A 20,559-nucleotide genomic window follows, 5' to 3' on the forward strand; every position below is an offset into this window, starting at 1 on the left:
CTACAAGTCTTTCTTCTCAAATGCTATTGAGTGGTCCGAGACGCGGATGGGAGAATGGCGCATATTTGTTTTTTTTTTTGAGCAACTGGGCCCCTCTGGAGTTGGTGCTCTACGAAGACGCATACTCTGCATATAGGGAGCGCGGTACTATCTGAAGATATATTCCTCAAACCATCGTACAAGTGAAGGTGATGCTAGTCCTTCAGAATCGCTCAAAACTTTTCAAGTGTACAGTTCCTTTTATTGCATCTTGAAATAAATATTTCTGAATTCTGAATCAAACTGGGTTGTGTTTATTGATTTATTTTATAAGACAACTGAAATTTAATCTCCTTGTAAATATGTGCTTTAAACCAAAAAACATGTATATTAGAGATGTATTCCTGCTTAATAAATGACTATTATTAAGGGAAAAGGCTTTATAATCATTGAACTATTTACTAATGCTTAGCTAATGATGCAGTTATTATAAAGTGTTACCAATGCCATTTACTAATGTTAACAAATTAGACATTATTATACAGTGTTACCAAACCCTTTAATAATTATTAGTGTTTTGTAATGATTTAATGACCTATATTTGTGAAATAGTTTTGCTTGCATGCAGCTTATCTGTCAGTTGAAGAGTTTTTACTGTTACATCCATGAGATTAATAAATGTCATGTCATGTCACAGGTTTTCATAGGTCAGTATCAAATGAGTTTGAAATTATAATTTGCAGCACAAATAAGGCTTCTTAGGATGTTTTTAAATCCCCAAAAACTGTCAGAAAAGGATAAGGCCTAAGAGATTTCTTAACCTGTAATGAAAGGAAAAAAACACCACCATTAGCAACAACAAAAACAATAACAATTTAAAATATAGATTTTTTTTCCTGATTATTAAAGGAATTATTAGGTCTCTCTCTCTCTCTCCTCTCTCTCTCTCTCTCTCTCTGCCAGACAGCCCCTCCCTACAATCCACACACACTGTCAGTCACCAAAGATTCACAGTCACCAACCCCCTCACACTCACACTCCCCCTCCCTCTCCCCCTCCCTTTCCTCACACAGACGGAGTGGCCAGAGTGAGATCATGTCAGTTGAGAAGTCTGACAGTTTTTTCTTTTCTTTTATCCATACAGTGTTGTAAAGTCATGAAACTATGCATATTTCCTCATAATGATTTGATCTCTGTATGAAAACATGCCTTGAAGTGTTTGGAAGCTGCAATTTAGACATACAATACAATTAATGTTTCCCTTCTTACTGTCATTTCAAAAAATCACCACGTCAAAACCGTTCAAGCTAACCAAAATCCGTTCGCAATTTAAGTTCCTCGATGTTGTTTCTTCATGTAGTCAAAGTTTGGTGTGTATAGTGTACTTCCCATGTGAGGAGTATGCATTAATTCACAACTGTAAAATCTCAAAAATACACATTCAAATCAAAATAGCTGACTTCCTGTTGATCGTAGCTTATGACTGTGAATTAGAAAGTTGTCCGTCTTGATAAGAACAATTTAAGTACCGAGTTTTGGTGTCTGTAGCTAAAACTAAATAAAATGCATTATTATTATTATTAGCTGTACACTTGCTAAACATTTTTAAATATAAACTTATGCAATTGTGTGTGTGTATATATATATATATATATATATATATATATATATATATATATATATATATATATATATATATATATATAAATTCAAGTGTACAGTTTTCTTTTATTGCATCTTGAAATAAATATTTATGAGTTCTGTGTTTGTTTATTTTATTTATTTTATTTTTTATTTTACATTTTTTTTAGGGAGATTACAGCCTTTAATCTCCTCAAAATAAATGTGCATATAAACCATGAACAATTTAATTATAGCTGTATTTATAAAATGCTTACTAAAATATTAATTTTGGGAGAAGGCTATATAAAGCATGAACTGACTATTTACTAATGCTTAGCTAAGAATTGCAGCTATTATGAAGTGTTACCAATGCATTTACTAATGTTAACAATTGAGACATTATTTTAAAGTGTTACAAAATCCTTAAATAATTTAAAAGTGTTTTGTTATGATTTCATTAACCTATAAGCATTTGTGAAATAGTTCTGCTTGCATTAAAGCTTAGTCTTCATCTGTGAGCTGAACAGTTTTACTGTTACATCCTTGAGATTATGTAAATTCAAATAAATGTCATGTCACAGGGTGACAGAGGTCAGTATCAAATGAGTTTGAAATTATTATTTGCAGCACAAATAAGGTTTTTAGGATTTTTTTTAATCCCTGAAACTGTCAGAAAAGGATAAGGCCTAAGATATTTCTTAAGATGTAATGATAACAGCACAATTAGCAACAACAACAAAAAAATAACTATTTAAAATACAGTTTTTTTTCTGGTGATTAAAGAGATGTTTAAGTCTCTCTCTCTCTCTCTCTCTCTCTCTCTGTCTGTCTGCCACTCAGCTCACACCCCTCCCCCACTCACACACACACACAGAGTCAGCACACAGAGTGACAGAGTGAGATCAAATGTCTGACAGTTTTTTAATTTTCTTTTAATCATACAGTGCTGTAAAGTCATGAAACTATGCATATTTCCTCAGAATCACTGGTTTTCTAAATTAAAAATGTTTTTTAAAGGTTTGGAAGCTGCAATTTAAAAATACAAGACGATTAATGTTTCACTTTTTACTGTCATTTCAAAAAATCACCACGACAAAACCGTTCAAGCTAATCAAAATCTGTTCGCAATTTAAGTTCCTCGATGTTTTTTCTTCATGTAGACAACGTTTGGTGTGTATAGTGTACTTCCCCTGTGAGGAGTATTCATTAATTCACAACTGTAAAATCTCAAAAATACACATTCAAATCAAAATAGCCGACTTCCTGTTGATCGTAGCTGATGACTGTGAATTAGAAAGTTGTCCGTCTTGAAAAGAACAATTTATGTACCAAGTTTGGTGTCTGTAGCTAAAACTAACCCCCCCACTTTTGACAAAAGGTGGCGCTATAGAGTGCCTCCTTCACGCCCTTTTAAAAGCTTTTGCCATTGTCTAGCTATCACTAATACTGATATGTGTTTTGAGTTTCATGTAAATCTGAGCTTGTTGTCTGCCTCAAACTCACCATAACAGAACATTCAAGTTTGACACGTTGCCATGGCAACACTATATCAGATATCAATATCCCCACAACAGATTTACATCGGCCGTGTTTTGTCATTATTCTGATGAAGTTTTAAGTAAATCGAGTAAAAATAAGATGCTGAATTCAAAGCATTTGGAAAATGACACACTTCCTGCTGCCAGTTGGTGGCGCTATAACGTTGACTCTTAATAGCCACATATATACAATCGGTATCATACAACGAACAAACCCATGAAGTTTGATCAAATTCAGGAAATGTATGTGGATGTTATTAGACATTTCCTGTTTCTCATTTCTCGCCATAAGTTCCATGCCTCGCCACGGGCAAACCGTTCGAGATATCAAAAATCCCCTCGCAATTTTCCATCCTCAATGTCTTGAGATCATGTTCACCGAGTTTCGTGGCGAACGGGTTGAAAACCTCAGAGGAGTATTTCAAATTCCAGAGCATGCTTTTTTTAAACAGCCCTGAATAGCTGACTTCCTGTTGGGCGGAGCCTATGACATAAAGTGTGAAAGTTGTTCGGCTCAATGAGATCTATAAGTGTACCGAGTTTGATATAAATACATGCAAGTGTGTGTGAGCTATGGTTCAAGAATTCTGACTGTCTTCCAGGGGGCGCTGTAGAGCCCCTGTGCCACGCCCGGGTCCCAGCCTCTGCGGTGTCCTGATGGCCGCAGATTCCAATGTGTGTGCCAATTTTCAAGAGTTTTTGAGCATGTTAAGGCCCCCAAAACACCCCGGAAGGTTTAATAAAAAATAAAAATAATAATAACAAGAATAATCCTTAGAAGAACAATAGGGCTCTTCGCCCCTTCGGGCTTGAGCCCTAATAACAAGAATAATCCTTAGAAGAACAATAGGGCTCTTCGCCCCTTCGGGCTTGAGCCCTAAAAAGAATAATCCTTAGGGGAACAATAGGGCTCTTCGCCCCTTCGGGCTTGAGCCCTAAATATAGCTGCAAGCAGCGATGTCGGGCTCAAGCCATCAGTGCAACGCCACCCCGGTGGCATCAGGATAACTGTGCCCAGCGGGCATAAGCATTTACAGTAACCCTCTGACAATCAAGTTTTAAGGGATGCGGCAGTTAAAGGGTTAATCCGACCAATCTAGACTTTGAAATCACATACACAGAACAATATATATAACTTTAGTAACACTTTATTTTAATATTAATAAAAAATGTATAAGGTGTGCATTGTAGCTGACACCTATATGAACACATTACAATTGTTTTATGACTGCAAGTCTTTCTTCTCAAATGCTATTGAGCTTCAAATTTGCATTTGAGCCCATGTGAAAAAGTAGCATAATTTACATATGACTTACAGTTTGTTGTAATAAATATCAAACATTCAATTTAATTGTGCATTATAGCTGTCACCTAGATGAACAATTACAGTTGTTTTTATGACTGTAAGTCATTCTCTTCAAATGCTACTGACGTTAGAAAATTATTTAACAATAGCACATGTAACTTTAGAGACCGGCCCTAAATTTGAGACTCTAGAAACTCCAATGTCAAGACAACTTTATGCCTGTTTTATTTTCTTTAGTTTTCTTTTCTCTGTTCCGGATTGCTGATGTCCTATACCCAGGCATAGATGTCCATCCATCAATTACGAACATTCAGCCGCAAACATGAGGTGTGAGCGGTCGCGAGCGCGGATGGGAGAATGGCGCATGTTTTTTTTTTTTTTTTTTGAGCAACTGGGATGGTGCCCCCTCTGGGACTTGGTGCCCTAAGAAGACTGCATACTATGCATATAGGGAGCAGCGGTACAATCTCGAAGATATATTCCTCAAACCATCTTACAAGAGGAGGTGATGCTAATCCTTCAAGAATCGCATAAAAGCTATTCAAGTGTACAGTTTCCTTTTATTGCATCTTGAAATAAATATTTCTGAATTCTGAATCAAACTGGGTTGTGTTTATTTATTTATTTTATAAGACAACTGAGACTTTAATCTCCTTTGTAATATATGTGCTTTTAAACCAAGAACAATTTATTTATGGATGTATTACTGCTTAATAATGACTATTATTAAGGGAAAAGGCTTTATAATCATGAACTATTTACTAATGCTTAGCTAATGAGTGCAATTATTATAAAGTGTTATCATTGCATATACTAATGTTAACAAATTAGACATTATTTTACAGTGTTACCAAATCCTTAAATAATGTATTAGTGTTTTGTAATGATTTTAATGACCTATAAGCATTTGTGAAATAGTTTTGCTTGCATTGCAGCTTTATCTGTCAGTTGAAGAGTTTTACTGTTACATCCATGAGATTAATAAATGTCATGTCACGTCACAGGTTGTCATAGGTCAGTATCAAATGAGTTTGAAATTATTATTTGCAGCACAAATTAGGGTTCTTAGGATGTTTTTAAATCCCTAAAACTGTCAGAAAAGGATAAGGCCTAAGAGATTTCTTAACCTGTAATGAAAGGAAAAAACACCACCATTAGCAACAACAAAAACAATAACAATTTAAAATATAGATTTTTTTTTCCTGATTATTAAAGGGATGATTAGGTCTCCCTCTCTCTCTCTCTGCCAGACAGCCCCTCCCTACAGTCCACACACACTGTCACCAACCCCCTCACACTCCCCCTCCCTCTCCCCCTCCCTTTCCTCACACAGACAGAGTGGCCAGAGTGAGATCATGTCAGTTGAGAAGTCTGACAGTTTTTTAATTTTCTTTTATCCATACAGTGTTGTAAAGTCGTGAAACTATGCATATTTCCTCAGAATGATTTGATCTTTGTATGAAAAAATGCTTTGAAGTGTTTGGAAGCTGCAATTTAAACATACAAGACAATTAATGTTTCCCTTTTTACTGTCATTTCAAAAATTCACCACGACAAAACCGTTCAAGCTAACCAAAATCCGTTCGCAATTTAAGTTCCTCAATGGTTTTTCTTAATGTAGACAAAGTTTGGTGTGTATAGTGTACTTCCCCTGGGAGGAGTATGCATTAATTCACAAAAGAAAATTCCCAAAAATCCATATTCAAGTCAAAATAGCCAACTTCCTGTTGGTCGTAGCTTATGACTGCGAATTAGAAAGTTGTCCGTCTTGAGAAGAACAATTTATGTACCAAGTTTGGTGTCTGTAGCTAAAACTAACCCCCCCACTTTTGACAAAAGGTGGCGCTATAGAGTGCCTCCTTCACGCCCTTTTAAAAGCTTTTGCCATTGTCTAGCTATCACTAATACTGATATGTGTTTTGAGTTTCATGTAAATCTGAGCTTGTTGTCTGCCTCAAACTCACCATAACAGAACATTCAAGTTTGACACGTTGCCATGGCAACACTATATCAGATATCAATATCCCCACAACAGATTTACATCGGCCGTGTTTTGTCATTATTCTGATGAAGTTTTAAGTAAATAGAGTAAAAATAAGATGCTGAATTCAAAGCATTTGGAAAATGACACACTTCCTGCTGCCAGTTGGTGGCGCTATAATGTTGACTCTTAATAGTCACATATATACGATCAGTATCATACAACGAACAAACCAATGAAGTTTGATCAAATTCAGGAAATGTATGTGGATGTTATTAGACATTTCCTGTTTCTTATTTCTCACCATAATTTCAAAGCCTCGCCACGAGCAAACCGTTCGAGATATCAAAAATCCCCTCGCAATTTTTCATCCCCAATGTCTTGAGATCATGTTCACCAAGTTTCGTGGCGAACGGGTTGAAAACCTCAGAGGAGTATTTCAAATTCCAGAGCATGCTTTTTTTAAACAGCCCTGAATAGCTGACTTCCTGTTGGGCGGAGCCTATGACATAGAGTGCGAAAGTTGTTCAGCTCAATGAGATCTATAAGTGTACTGAGTTTCATATAAATACATGCAAGTGTGTGTGAGCTATGGTTCAAGGTGTCTGACTGTGTTCCAGGGGGCGCTGTAGAGCCCCTGTGCCACGCCCGGGTGCCAGTCTCTGTGGCGTCCTGATGGCCGCAGATTCCAATGAGTGTGCCAATTTTCAAGAGTTTTTGAGCATGTTAAGGCCCCCAAAAATGCCCGGAAGGTTTAAAAAAAAATAAAAAAAATAATAATAATAATAATAAGAATAATCCTTAGGGGAACAATAGGGCTCTTCGCCCCTTTGGGCTTGAGCCCTAATAATAAGAAAAAGAATAATCCTTAGGGGAACAATAGGGCTCTTCGCCCCTTCGGGCTTGAGCCCTAATAATAGAAAAAGTGTTCTTTGTCACTATGCTTTTGAGAAAAGAAGATTGATTATTAAAATAAAGTAATAAAAACAGTAAATAAAAATATATTACATGAAACTAGTATTAGTGATAGTAATGGTGATAAATGAATAAATCATTTTACGTAATAAAATGTTTTGCGAGTGTCATTTCTGTTGATTTCAGGTTGACAACCAAACTTGGAGATATTAAAAAGATCTGTTAATCTGTAGATCTTTTTGTATGTTTGTTGTTTCACATTCTTGCGTTTTAAATTAAAGCAGCTGAATGTCTCTCTGCTTGCTGTTGGAAACAGGAAATGAGGACAAACACAGTGAAAATGGAAAAACACTGTGACATAATGACGTCCTACTGCAGTATATATACTGTATATAATATATATACATATATCTATACAGATAGTTAAAAGACTGATCCAGCATGTGATTTGACATTGTTTGTCACTGTTGCCATTTAAAGCAGTTGACTGAAAGCGCTCCTCACAACTAATAACAAAGCATTTGTCCGTGTTCAGCCAGGCCGCCCAGGTTGCTGAGCTGGTAGATTCGCTGTTCTTCTCTCGTCACGAAAGGGCTCAACTTGTGAATGCAAAGCACTCTACATGTGCTAACGGCAAATTAACCCCAAATAAGTAATCGGCAAAATATCTCCCAGCGCCATGTGTATTTAGGCCTGTCTTTCTGAGTCTGCCTGGCTGGACATGAGCTGTGGGGCCCGTGGCGAGCGCTGTGTCAAATTCAGTTGCTGATATCAGCGGCTTGCTATCTATCTATCTATCTATCTGTCTGTCTGTCTGTGTGTCTGTCTGTCCTTCCGTCCGTCCGTCTTGTCCGTTGTCTTAACAATTACAGCAAATTTAATTAAATTAATTTCTGTTAAATTCTGTTCTATTTCAGAATTTCTGTTATTTTTTACCCCCCCCCCCCTCGTAAATTCATACATTTCTCATCAAATTCAGCAATGAAATTCAGTTAACTAAATTTACAATTCAGTTCAATTTCGACCTCAGTTCAGTTCACTTTTCAATCCTGTATCATCATTGCTCTCCCTCGTGTCATTCCAAACCCGATGGCTCTCACTTTTTCCATGGAATACAAAAGGTAGCTTAAATAATTTGCTGAGCTCTCCTTTCCATTCATTTGCAGTGAAGGTGTTATTAAGCCTACCTGTCTGTCATGTGTAGTTCACCCATCCCAACAGTCATTACACATTATAGATTACATTCCATCAACTCACAGCAAGCTATAAAAATATCTGCACAGAACGATTGCAGAGACTTGCTTACAGAAACTTGAACTCATCTGACCTCAGACTGTAAATCAGCTTGTGACAGATGTAGCAGATATAATTGCAGCACTTGTCTAAGTATGCATGGCTGTAAAAAAAAAAAATAATAAAGAAAGAAAGAAAGAAAAAAGAAATGGAGTTTTAGAGGGGAAGTGGAGGAATTTAGGACAACATCTGTTTTCCAATCAACCTTCTGTTCTTTTTATATGGCATTCAGGGAAAATAATGTTTCCATCATACAGTTCCAGTCAGTGTAAAAATGGCACAGCCCATTATTTTCCGACATGTGTTTTAGACCTCAGCTTCATGTGTAAAGATCATCACGTCATCTGTATCGCTAATATGATATTACATCTTTGATGCTGTGCTAGTCGAATGATTTTTTTTTTATTTCAGCTTAGTCTCCATACATGGATTGACTAAGATGTGTTTTGTTTTCAGAGTATTTCTACATCGTAGATTGAAGAGTGATAAAGCACAGTTCATTTGTTTTTACTGCATGTTACAGTACATTGCAATTGTTTCCAGGATCAGTCATCAAGCACTGTGAGCAAATAACATAGAAACGTTGATTTATGAGCTACAGTGGAACATCCAAATGTCTCTTTTATTTTGTAATTGCAGGGTTTCTGTTTTTATTGCTCTAGAACAATATTTATTGAACCAATCTGTGAAACATGTAAGACCAGAAATTATTTCTAGTCTAGTTTTTTAATAAGATGTGTGTTACATGGTTGCATTTTTCTTTTTCTCACGGGCCTTTTAAGTCACACTGTTGTTGTTCTGAATTTTCATTGCGTCTTGATAGTAAACAGCTGTTACTGTGCATAGGCTTTTTAATGCTTATTTATGTTCAATTATTCAATTATTCAAGTTGGTTAAAGTAATCATATACTTGTTTCAAAACCTGTGGTAATGAGCTGCCCATGTAATCAACATTTTAAGGCATTGTATTTATGCTCCCAAACAGAAGTTGCATTAACTTTTTTTTATTTTTTTTTTTTGGACATTTACTAATTGAAAATTCAGATAAATAATTTTTTATGCCTGCATATGTACATTTTTATGGATGTTTTGACCAGATTTGACCAGTTGAAGCCTTCTAAATATCGTATATTTCAATTCATACTTCATATAGTATTCTTTAACAATGCAGTGCTATAATTGCATGAGATGCATTTTGGAAAAATCGCACAAATTGAAAAATGTGACCTGTCATTTGCACATACAATCAGAGCTCATTTCCTGTTGTTATTCCATGTAAAAGTACCTCTGCTAGACCAAACTGCTCTCTTGTCGTCCTAAACACAGTTTTGTGCTGTCTTTCCTTTTTTAACACAAGCATCTGGGCTGAATTTCATTCTCTGGTTATTGATTTCACTTACAGTGGTCAGAGGCTAAGTGGGGCTGTCTGGGTTTCATCCAGTGTCAGACACAAACCAGGTGCTTTCACAAGAACACTAGAAAGGTGATAGTCTGTGATGTGATGTAGACTTTCTGATGTGCCATCACTCAGGGACAGAGATTCTGACTCATATAGGACATGAGTTTGCTGTCAGTTTGTACAAAAAGCATTTGTGCTAACGTATAGAGTTTTATATTTTCTGAAGACATTCAGACTGTTGATTGTCTGTGCAAACTCACTGTCATGAAGTTACAGTGTTGTGGGGGGTTGCCAGTAGTGGTCGACCGATATAGTTTTTTTGACAGCCGATGCCGATCCTGAAATCTTGGAAAGCAGGGGGCACGATAGCTGATATAAAGCCGATACATTTTTTTGATTACTATTCATCAGAGTATGAGCGCAGAGTGGATTGTTGAGGTTTTCCCGCGCTGCTGCAAGAATCACTAGTGCAGTTCATGCCAGTGACCTTTAATATAACTGCGTATTTAGCAGGAATTCATGTGTTAAACATATTTAGTTTAGCTTGATAGAGAAGGATCACTCAAATCAGAAAAAAAAGTAAAAGTCATGACATTTGCCAGGTATGGTTACCCATACTCGGAACTAGTGCTCTGCATTTAACCCTTCCAAGTGTACACACACAGCAGTGAGAAGTGAACACACTGTGAACACACACCTGGAGCAGTGGGCAGCTATAGATCCAGCGCCCGTAGAGCAACTGGGGGTTCAGTGCCTTGCTCAAGGGCACTTCAGCCATGGGTATTGAGGGTGGAAGAGAGCGCTGTTCATTCACTCCCTCCCACCTACAACTCCTGCCAGCACCGAGACTCGAAACCTGCAACCTTCGGGTATAGTTCCCAAGGAATTTGTTGGTTCCTTCTAGATATAGATATTTTCATCAGAAAGCATGATTTAAACAAGTTCTACGACACTTATTCACATGCAATTGCTCTCTCAATAATGCATTCAAACAAATGTTCAAATGAGTAGAAATCTGTAAGAAAAGCATCAATCCATAGGTAAAATAACTGTAAACACTGTAACCAACAGGGCAATCAGTATTCTGGGAAGTTTGTGTGCATTGGGATTCATATTTTTCAAATAAAGCAAGGGTAACACTCATTTTACATACAGCACACAGTGAAAATGATATGACTGGCAATGCTGACAGCAAAAAAAAAAAAAGATGAATGTGAGCTCTGTGTGCTCAGGCGCTGCCGCTCTCAGTGTCATTATAATAAAAGTCCCATCTTGAACATATCGGTCAAACAGAAAAAGTTATCAGCTGATTCTGATATCTGAAAAATGTCAAATGTCGGCCGATAATTTTTTGTTTTTGTAATTGTTTGGTACTTTATTTTATAGAATTGCTTTGAGGATTTATTTATTTGTTTGTTTTTAAACTAACCAGATAACAAAAAAAGTATGATTAGAATATTATTTATAAATTATAATAATAAAAATATATTACACATAACATATAAAATATTATATAATATAGTCTTTAATTATTTAGGTTTTATGTTTAATATATTTTTTTATATTTTAATGTTTTTTTTTTTATTAATATATGTAGAGAGGAAGATGTTGAATATGAAATGAATGGCATAACTGTGTCCTTTTTGGCACTGCTTTTTCCTTTTAGAAAAATTTCTTGAAAGAAATCTGTTGTTAATCCTCAGTACAGGCGGGCAAAACTGGCATAAAAACACAACCACAATTACAAACCTCTCAGTTACGAGGAGGCCAAAAGTAAGCTAAAACTGACAGCGATTAGCAGCAACGACCAGTCTCCAGTCAGTGTGAATGAGCTTCAGGCATTAAAGTGTCAGATTTTGTGGTTTCCTGTCTATCCTTTATCTTCTCACTCTGTGCTTTGCTCTCTCCACAGGAATCGCTTATCTGGGCGGCACCTGTAGCTCCAAGAGGAAGTGTGTGCTGGCGGAGGACAACGGACTCAACTTGGCCTTCACCATCGCTCATGAGCTTGGCCACAAGTGAGTCCAAACACTATAGAAATCTGGCCCTTGTGATTGACAGGTTTGCTCCATCATCAGCTGTAATTGGCAATTAAATATGCAACTAGTTCACATGGGACAGGACATGTTTAGGTTAAGGCCCACAGCATTTGCCAATTTGGTCAGACATGTAGATGTATGCAATCTCAGCTTAGCTTACCAAAACCACCCAGGCACCCAATCAGATCTCCATCCAATATCAGACTCAACTTCAGACTTGTAAATATCTAGTTTGTAATCTAAATTTATTTTTATATTTTATTTATTTAAACCATGCATTGCATTCTGTAGATTTTTTCTAAATAACCACCTCTACTCTTTTAACAACAGGTTACTTGCATATGTCCCTCTATATCAGGTTTCTCTTGTTAAATGAGTGATCGAGACCCTGAACACAATTCCATCCCCACTGTGTGCTTTGGAAAACCTAGAAGTACTTGAAAGAGAGCATGCTGTAAATGAAAATTTTGTGTTCACACATGAGTTATAGGATTGAACCGAATGCCACAACGACATATTACCTGCTCTGCCCGAACAAAAATATGCTTCTCACAATAGCTCCCCTTCATCTCCTCACTAGCATAAAGCCCTCTTTGATAGAACAATGATGGGTAGCCAACACCAAAATTTGTCTGGAAAAACGGCCAAGCTACATTAGCATAAGCGCCAGTCTTCAGAGGAGTTATCGCCGTACCTGCTCCAGTATAATGTGCCGCCATGGGCCAAATTTGGCTTTAATGCCCGGCAGTAATGAGCTGGCACCGATCACGCCTGACTGGTGCCGATACCGCTATCCCAGTCATCACACGCACACAGGGCTCCATTGTCTCCAGTCTGTAAAAACTCTATTAAAGTGAGTGCGTTATGGGTTTATGTGCACGTTTAGGTCTTTACAATATAAGCTGTAGCAAGATATGTCAATATGATTATTTTATAGAGTTGCTAGCGTTGAATATTTCTGTCAGCATGGCATTTACAGGCTCTAATAAACGCATGCAACAGCATTACAGTTTCTGATGGATTGAGATTTCTCTGAGTAGAGAGCGGAGTTTCTCATCTTTCATCTGCTCACGACCTTTTGATTTGGCGCACGGGCGTAACGAAGCTTAATGACTGTCTGGGAGTCTTGTTTTAGCACCGCTCCATTCGTCTCGCTTTATCAAGTGTAGACGTTGATCATTTTCCAATAATAACAGCTGAAGGAGCATGATCACGGCACTTGAGGAACATTGGCGTAACGCTAATGTGGGGTTTGCAACATGGATCGATTCATTCGAAATGAAAATATCCTCTGAATGGGAGCTGCCGGTCACGTCATATTTTACTCCACTCACAATACCTCATTAGTGTCATCATTGCTTATGCGCTCATTAGTCAAAGCACCTTTCAGAATAAGGATAAATGAGTGTCTGTTTAATGAATTGATAGAGTAATTGGTGCTTGCAGGTGAGATTGGAAAATTACACGTGTGAATTTGAATGACACGGTTCAAAAGTTTGGAGCTGGTAAGATTTTAAAAGAAGTCTCTTGTGCTCATTAAGCCTGCATTTATTTGATAAAAAATGCAGTATAGGCAGTAGTATTGTGAAAATGTGTCTAAAATAACTGCTTTCTATGTGAATATATATTTTAAAATGTGATTAAACATCATGACTCCAGTCTTCAGTGTCACATGATCCTTCAGAAATCATTCTCATATGCAGATTTGCTGCTCAAGAATTTTTTTAAATAATTTTTTTTCATTTAATATTTTTTTTTATTTTCAGCATTCTATGATAAATAGAATAAAGAAGAGCTTTTTTTTATATATATATTATATTCTTTTGTAAAAGAAAATATTGTCCTTTAGAGTTGCAGATAAATCACTTTTTTAAACTTTTTACTTGCATCCAGTGTGCGATTGTTTTTGTTTCCATCATAGTTTAATTAGCCACTTAGGGCATGACTTACTAAACAGGGAAAATTAGTGTTAATGCGCAATTCCATAAAAGCGCAGATGGGAGGGGAAAATTCTGCACGTAATTTACAAACAATACAGTTGTTAATGTGTGCAATTTGAAAAAGTTTGGGTGTTTTTTGCTGTTACTTTTGATCATATGTAGAGTTAGAGGCATGAAACAGGATATTGACATTTGGTGAGTAGCTTGTACAGTTTATAGACATCAGAGATCCCTTTATTGTAGCCTATGCAATTACATTTTCTAAGCAAATTTTGACTCCTTTTTGTCAGTGAGAAAGTTTGAAGTTCATAGCAATATGCTGACAACACCTTGTTGGACCTTTAGATTACCAGCCCATATCTGTAAGTCTCTGCTGGTCATGCATGATGCCTTCCCTTCCAAGTCTTTTATGTCCAGTGCACGCTTGATAGGGTATTTGGCGTGTAAAAGCACTTGACCGTTATTAGCTTGGCAACAAAACGTCCTGTTTTAATAAGGCCAATCGTGTTTTTTCTCCCTTAAACAAATTTAACACAACAGACATTTGGCACCCTTAAAACCTCCCATGATTGTTTGAGTGTGAGAGAGATTCTCATCTCAATCCACTTATTAACCAACTCACCCCGCTGACATTAAAAGCCACTCATCTGTGTAAGAGCTGAAAAGAAAGTGACAATGAAGCTGCTGTAGCATTCACATTCTTCTCCTTGTTCCTTTAGTTCTCCGCAGCGACTCCTTGAATTCTATTGTGTTAGTTGTGAGTTTTTTTACTTTTATTGCTTTGGTGTTTAGCAGGAGCCGAGACACAGCCTAGAAATCCACACTGCTCTCTTTATTAGTTCCTGAGCTCTCTGTCGCTGCTTTCAGTTTTCGGTTGTTGTTTTTAATTTGAGAAATGTAGGTCAGGGCTAAGGAGAAAGCACTGTTGCGGCCCACTCTGACTCAGGTTGCTTTGGTTTTCATGAGAACACATGCTCTGTTTCAGAGTAATATTGTATAATGCATTCAAGGGAAGCTTATTAAACAGTGTGTTAATGATTATGTTTAACAAGCACAATAACAATTTTTTGTGTTTGCCTGGGTGAGACTTCTATTTTGTCAGATCACTGCTGTTTCTTGTTAGTGTTTGTTGTTTCTGATGTTCTTGTCTCTCTAGCATGGGCATGAGCCATGATGACGATCACGCCAGCTGCACGGGCCACTCTCACATCATGTCCGGGGAATGGGTCAAAGGTCGTAACCCCAGTGACCTCTCCTGGTCTAGCTGCAGTCATGACGACCTGGAGAAGTTCCTCAGGTGAGATTGTGTGCCATAAGATATACAATCTTTAAGCTAGCCTTTGTTTTTAGGTGTTATCGGTAGCTTAGGTGATAGTAGGTGCTATTGCCTGTCGGTTTTCTATAACCAATAATGAATAATAAAAAGAGGGTTGTTTTACACTACCATTGAGAAATTTTAACCAGAGAATTATAGTTATAGACTCTCCATTAAGACCCTAAAGCAATGGTTACCGAACGTTTTCTTGGAGGGCAAGTGTCCTGCAGGGTTTAGCTCCAACCCGAATCAAACTCTGCAGGACACCGGCCCTCCAGGATGCAGATATATATATATGCATTTGAATAGAAGAGAGTTCATTCTGGAAGCCCAGGCTTACTAGTGTCTGCTGTGGCTCTACAAACAAAGAACTGGCTGGAGTCATCGATCCTCACGGATGTACTGCAGCCGATGACAGAATAAAGCGGCAGGATTCACTGTCTGCTGTGCCTGCTGCGCTTCTGACCTCAATTCAGGCTACAGAGTGTCACCATATCCAAGCAGATACCAGCACTATCCAAACTCTGCTGTTCAGCTTCTGAAAGCATTTTCATGCCAGATACAATCAGGCAGATTAGTGTTTTTTCCTGTAGAGTAAAGCTCTGTGCTACGATAACACGACAGCATGGCTCTGCTCCAAAACCTGGTGAGCTGTCTATGTAGGCGTCATACTGTAGGTGCACACTGCATGAAGGCTTTTCCAAAAGGTAAGCAGCAAAATTATGCTGCCTTATTTTGATCACGTTTAGGAGCAGTATCACATGTATTCATCCTGCAGAAGGCAATCCCATAATTATTGTGAATTCACACAATTCGCCAGTTGTTACTTGTACATAAACATACATAGACGTTTAGTGTGTAGCATGATTTTATTTAATTTTGTGTTAATTTCTTTCATTTTAGTTTACATTTGTTACATTTTATTTTATCATGTGACTGTATAAACCATATTATACAGGCATTGTCAGTGTTTTTATTTTATTTTATTAAATTCCCATTGATTAATTTCCCCCTGTTTATTTTATTTTATTTAATTCAAATCAACAATTTCCTTTTGAATATCTTTATTTATTTATTAATTCATTTGCATACCTTACACACCATAACACTTTTTTATTTTTTTCTTAAGCGCATTGTTTTAAGCACATGCCTGCCTGATTATTTTAGGATGAGCTAAAATATTAAATATTTACAGAGAGCAGGCATGCTTGAAAATCCAGAAGTGTATGTGCTCATTAGGCTTTAAGGCATCAACGTCAGCCTTTTCTAAATATTTTTCCTTTGCACTCCTTGAATAGGAATTTGGGAGCCACTCTTGGTTTTGCAGAAGTCTGTCCTGCTACAGCTGTCTGTGTTTGTCTAATCTTACACTTACATGTATAGAAAGATGAGAAAGGGGAATTTTACTTTGAGCAAATGTATCAGCAATGGAAAGCCAGTATTAGAAGCACAGCAATTCCTAATTTCTTTTATAGAAAAGTCTGCAATTCCTCCAGTTGTGTGTGAAGATGTTATTCACATCATTTCTGTAACATCCTACTGTCTCCCAGATCGAAAGCAAGTGCCTGTTTGCTGCATACTGACCCACGTAACCGCTACCTCATCCGTCTGCCGGCCAAACTTCCCGGGATGCACTACAGCGCTGATGAACAGTGCCAGATCCTCTTCGGCACCAACGCTACGTTCTGCACTGACATGGAGGTGTGTGTATCTTTCAGCTGGGAATGCAGTGATATCAGTCTGTGTTCATGCACTACATGCTTCTATACCATAAACGGACACAATGCAGCATACATGCACACAAATAAACACCGGCAACATGCAACTCAAACTTTCTGACCTAAACAAGCTCATACATGTTGCAGAATCCTGTTGCAGTTTCTTTATTGTTGTCTTGGTCCTGGGATCATTCTTATATGTTACTAGTTGAAGTGAATAATATAAAGGGTTTCACGCTTATCTGTACAAAGCCTCCTCCTACATATTGCATAAAAAAAAGGAAAAAAATTAATTTCTTTATGAAATAAATGTAAATGTATACATTTTAATGAATATTATAATAATACATATTATATAGTACATATAATACATAGTTTTATTTTAGTTTATTTTAGTTCAGTTCAGTGTTGTCTTGGGCCTAAGATCATTCCCATATGTAGCTAGTGGAAGTGTAAAATTATCCAGGCTACATTTGTAGCAGGCGAATAACATAAAAGAGTATCTGCACGTAATCATAAATCATGTTTGTCGATGCAAAGCCTCAGATCTCTGGATATTTCCGTCTGGAAGTTTCAGTTCTGAAGTTGCCAGAGTGAAAACATCAGAGCGGATGGCAGGTGCTGGTGTATCAGGTTTGATCTGATCAGTTCACAGTCAGTTCATGCTTTCCGGAGCGTGTAATCATCAGCTGTATCTGCAAACATTTCCACTTGCTGCCCGTCCATCATAACTGTATACCATCTACACATTGTGCAGTGCAACAGCAGATACCTAGATTCACATGAAAGATGAATAGTCTGTTGCTGGCAGGCAGAGAGGAGCTGACATAAGAGACATCTAAAACAAAGTGTAAATAAGGCAATTTAATGGCCGTCCTGCCACCATTAAAATGTTTCTCTCTGTGAGATTGAAAAATGTGATTGAGCACAAGAAGTAAAGGAGCGTGTCTGGCTAAAGTAAAAATACGAACTTGTCAGACAGACACAGAAAATACAGTCCATCTCAAGGGCTGTCTCTTTGTTAGAGGAGAGGAAAGAAAAGGCTGTGGTTACATGAAATTTACAAGCTTTTAGTTTAATTTAATAAAATTTTATGCCATTGAGATATTAATGGGTTTATTTTGGGTATTTCCTTTACTGTGAGATACTTCTGTATAGTGTTTGTTTTTCACTCAGGTAATGCATTTTTTGGGTGCTTAATACTCTTTTATAACTATAAAATCAAATAAGAATGAAAAAATAATGATAACATTTGTTTTTATACTTTCCAAATGTAAACCGTCTGCGTTTTCAGCACCTGATGTGTGCTGGTCTCTGGTGTTTGGTGGAAGGAGACACATCATGCAAAACCAAACTAGATCCACCGCTGGACGGCACAGAATGTGGAGCCGACAAGGTAACCAATTATGATTATGAATGTCAGGGCATGTTAAAACATGGGCCCCAAAACACCTCCCGACCCCAAAGGGTTAATATTAAAGAAATTATACCTTTAATTTAAAAACGGACAATACTAAGGTTAAATTCATTTTGACAGACAGGGAATAAAGCAGCTGACTTGGCGGTGGAGCAGATCAAAATATCAGACTGAAAGTGCTACTGAAAGTTCCATTTACTATAATGACAGAAACCTGCTGATTTGTATGGGGGGGGGTTAAAATGCAAAAAAGACTTTACACTTATTATTTTAAATATTAATGATGTTCTCTACCGTTCAAAAGTTTTTTTTTTTTTTTACATATACTTTTAAATTAATAAATTATTTAATACTTTCATTCAGCAAAGACCCATTCAATTGAACAAAACTGACAGGAAACACATTTATAATGCTACAAAAGTATTAATTTTCATATAAATGTTTTTTTTCTTATTATTATTTCTTTAAAGAATCCTGAAAAATAAAATGTATCATGGTTTCCACAAAATATATGAAGCAGCACAACAGTTTTAAAAATGTATAATAGTTAATGTTTCTTGAGCAGCAAATCAGCATATTATAATGATTTCTGAAGAATCATGTGACACTGAAAAACTGGAGTAATGATGCTGAAAATTCGGCTTTGCAACACAGGAATAAATGGCATTTTAACGTACAGTATATCCAAACAGAAAACTGTTATTTTAACTAAAAATATTTCACAATATAACTGTTTTACTGAAATTTTGAAAATCAGACTTGGTGAACAGAAGAGACTTCTTTTTTAAAAGCATACAATTTTTTGGTGTAAATCAATGGGGGATTATCAACTTGGATTTCCTAACACATAAAATTCATAATTACAGCAGTTTAATAAATGAGGCCGGTGGTTGGGAACAAACCCTATAACACAGTATTTGCAGTCTCAATACAGCAGCACTGCCTGTACTCAACTTCATATAAAAGCAATATAAATCAGTGGTTTGTCTTCATTTAGCTGGATTAACACTTATGTGTGTGTCTTTCTTAGTGGTGCAGGGCGGGTGAGTGTGTCAGTAAGACGCCCATCCCGCAGCATGTGGACGGAGACTGGAGTCCATGGAGCACGTGGAGCATGTGCAGCCGAACATGTGGCACAGGAGCGCGCTTCAGACAGAGGAAATGTGACAACCCCCCGTAAGCCTTTACATCTCTCACTTTCTCCATCCATGTCTCTGTAGACAACTAGTCGTTCAGAAAAGTAGTCAGCAGGTCAGTGTCAGTGATATCAATAACTCATCATTCGCCATCCAGTCTTACTTTCACAGATATAAGTGTCTGTTACTAACTAGTAGTCGTGCACCTCCTATACTGAACAAACAGGCTGTAGTCCAGAGATGATCGAAACTCAATGCAAACACAGTCACCATCCAAACCCACAATGCACCACAATAATCCTGTTTGTGTTTTGGCAGGAACAAGCTTTCCTCTCATTCTCCTCCTTCGTCTAATGACGCCGTTTCTCTCCGAGTGTAATTTCTCAACTCCTGACAGCCCGCCAGAGAGCTTGTGTGTGTGTGTGTGTGTTTAAAACATGATGTAATAATTCAAAGTTCTCAAGTTATTTCCAACGCAGAACATCGCGCAATTTGTAAACGATGGTGTAAGGTGTGCATTTTGTTTTGGACGCACGTAACATCTCGTGCCGCGTCCTGGAGCTAATCGCTCTTTTGCGCGCGGCTCCACTGTGGATAATAAAACACATGGAGCTGCATCAAGCGAACCCGGAGTGCGAAAAGGAAGAAAAACAGGGCTGACATACAAGTCACGTTCTGTTTTTAAGCACAATTGTGGAAAAAGGGGAATGAAAGAGTGTGAGGAAGAAACTAGATTTGCATTTGTTGAAAGAAGAAAAATAGCAGTGCTTGCAAAAATAATGTTTAGGTTGTAGGTTTTGCATTCTTTATGTGAGACCAGTTTTAATTCAGAATGCAAATAAATGTAAAAAAAGGGGGCCAATTACATTTGATATGCAAATCTCTAATGAGGTCATCTGTGTCGGTTACATTTAGTGATTTTAAGAACATGAAGTCCGGTGCAAACGGTGCATTTCAAAA

General features: G+C 37.2%; 1 protein-coding gene across 1 annotated transcript in view; it reads left to right on the forward strand.

Annotated features, from left to right (window-relative positions):
* The first annotated feature begins 8,431 nt into the window (after positions 1–8,431).
* adamts17 (ADAM metallopeptidase with thrombospondin type 1 motif, 17) overlaps positions 8,432–20,559 on the forward strand; it is a 56,600-nt gene continuing 44,472 nt past the window's right edge. The window contains exons 1-6 of the mRNA XM_026266407.1: positions 8,432–8,463; positions 11,882–12,052; positions 15,170–15,310; positions 16,879–17,029; positions 18,341–18,442; positions 19,494–19,639. Coding sequence (XP_026122192.1) covers positions 8,432–8,463; positions 11,882–12,052; positions 15,170–15,310; positions 16,879–17,029; positions 18,341–18,442; positions 19,494–19,639 — 743 coding nt within the window. The remainder of the gene's footprint in view (positions 8,464–11,881; positions 12,053–15,169; positions 15,311–16,878; positions 17,030–18,340; positions 18,443–19,493; positions 19,640–20,559) is intronic.

The sequence above is a fragment of the Carassius auratus genome, chromosome 7, assembly GCF_003368295.1.
Source record: "Carassius auratus strain Wakin chromosome 7, ASM336829v1, whole genome shotgun sequence".
NCBI lineage: Eukaryota > Metazoa > Chordata > Actinopteri > Cypriniformes > Cyprinidae > Carassius > Carassius auratus.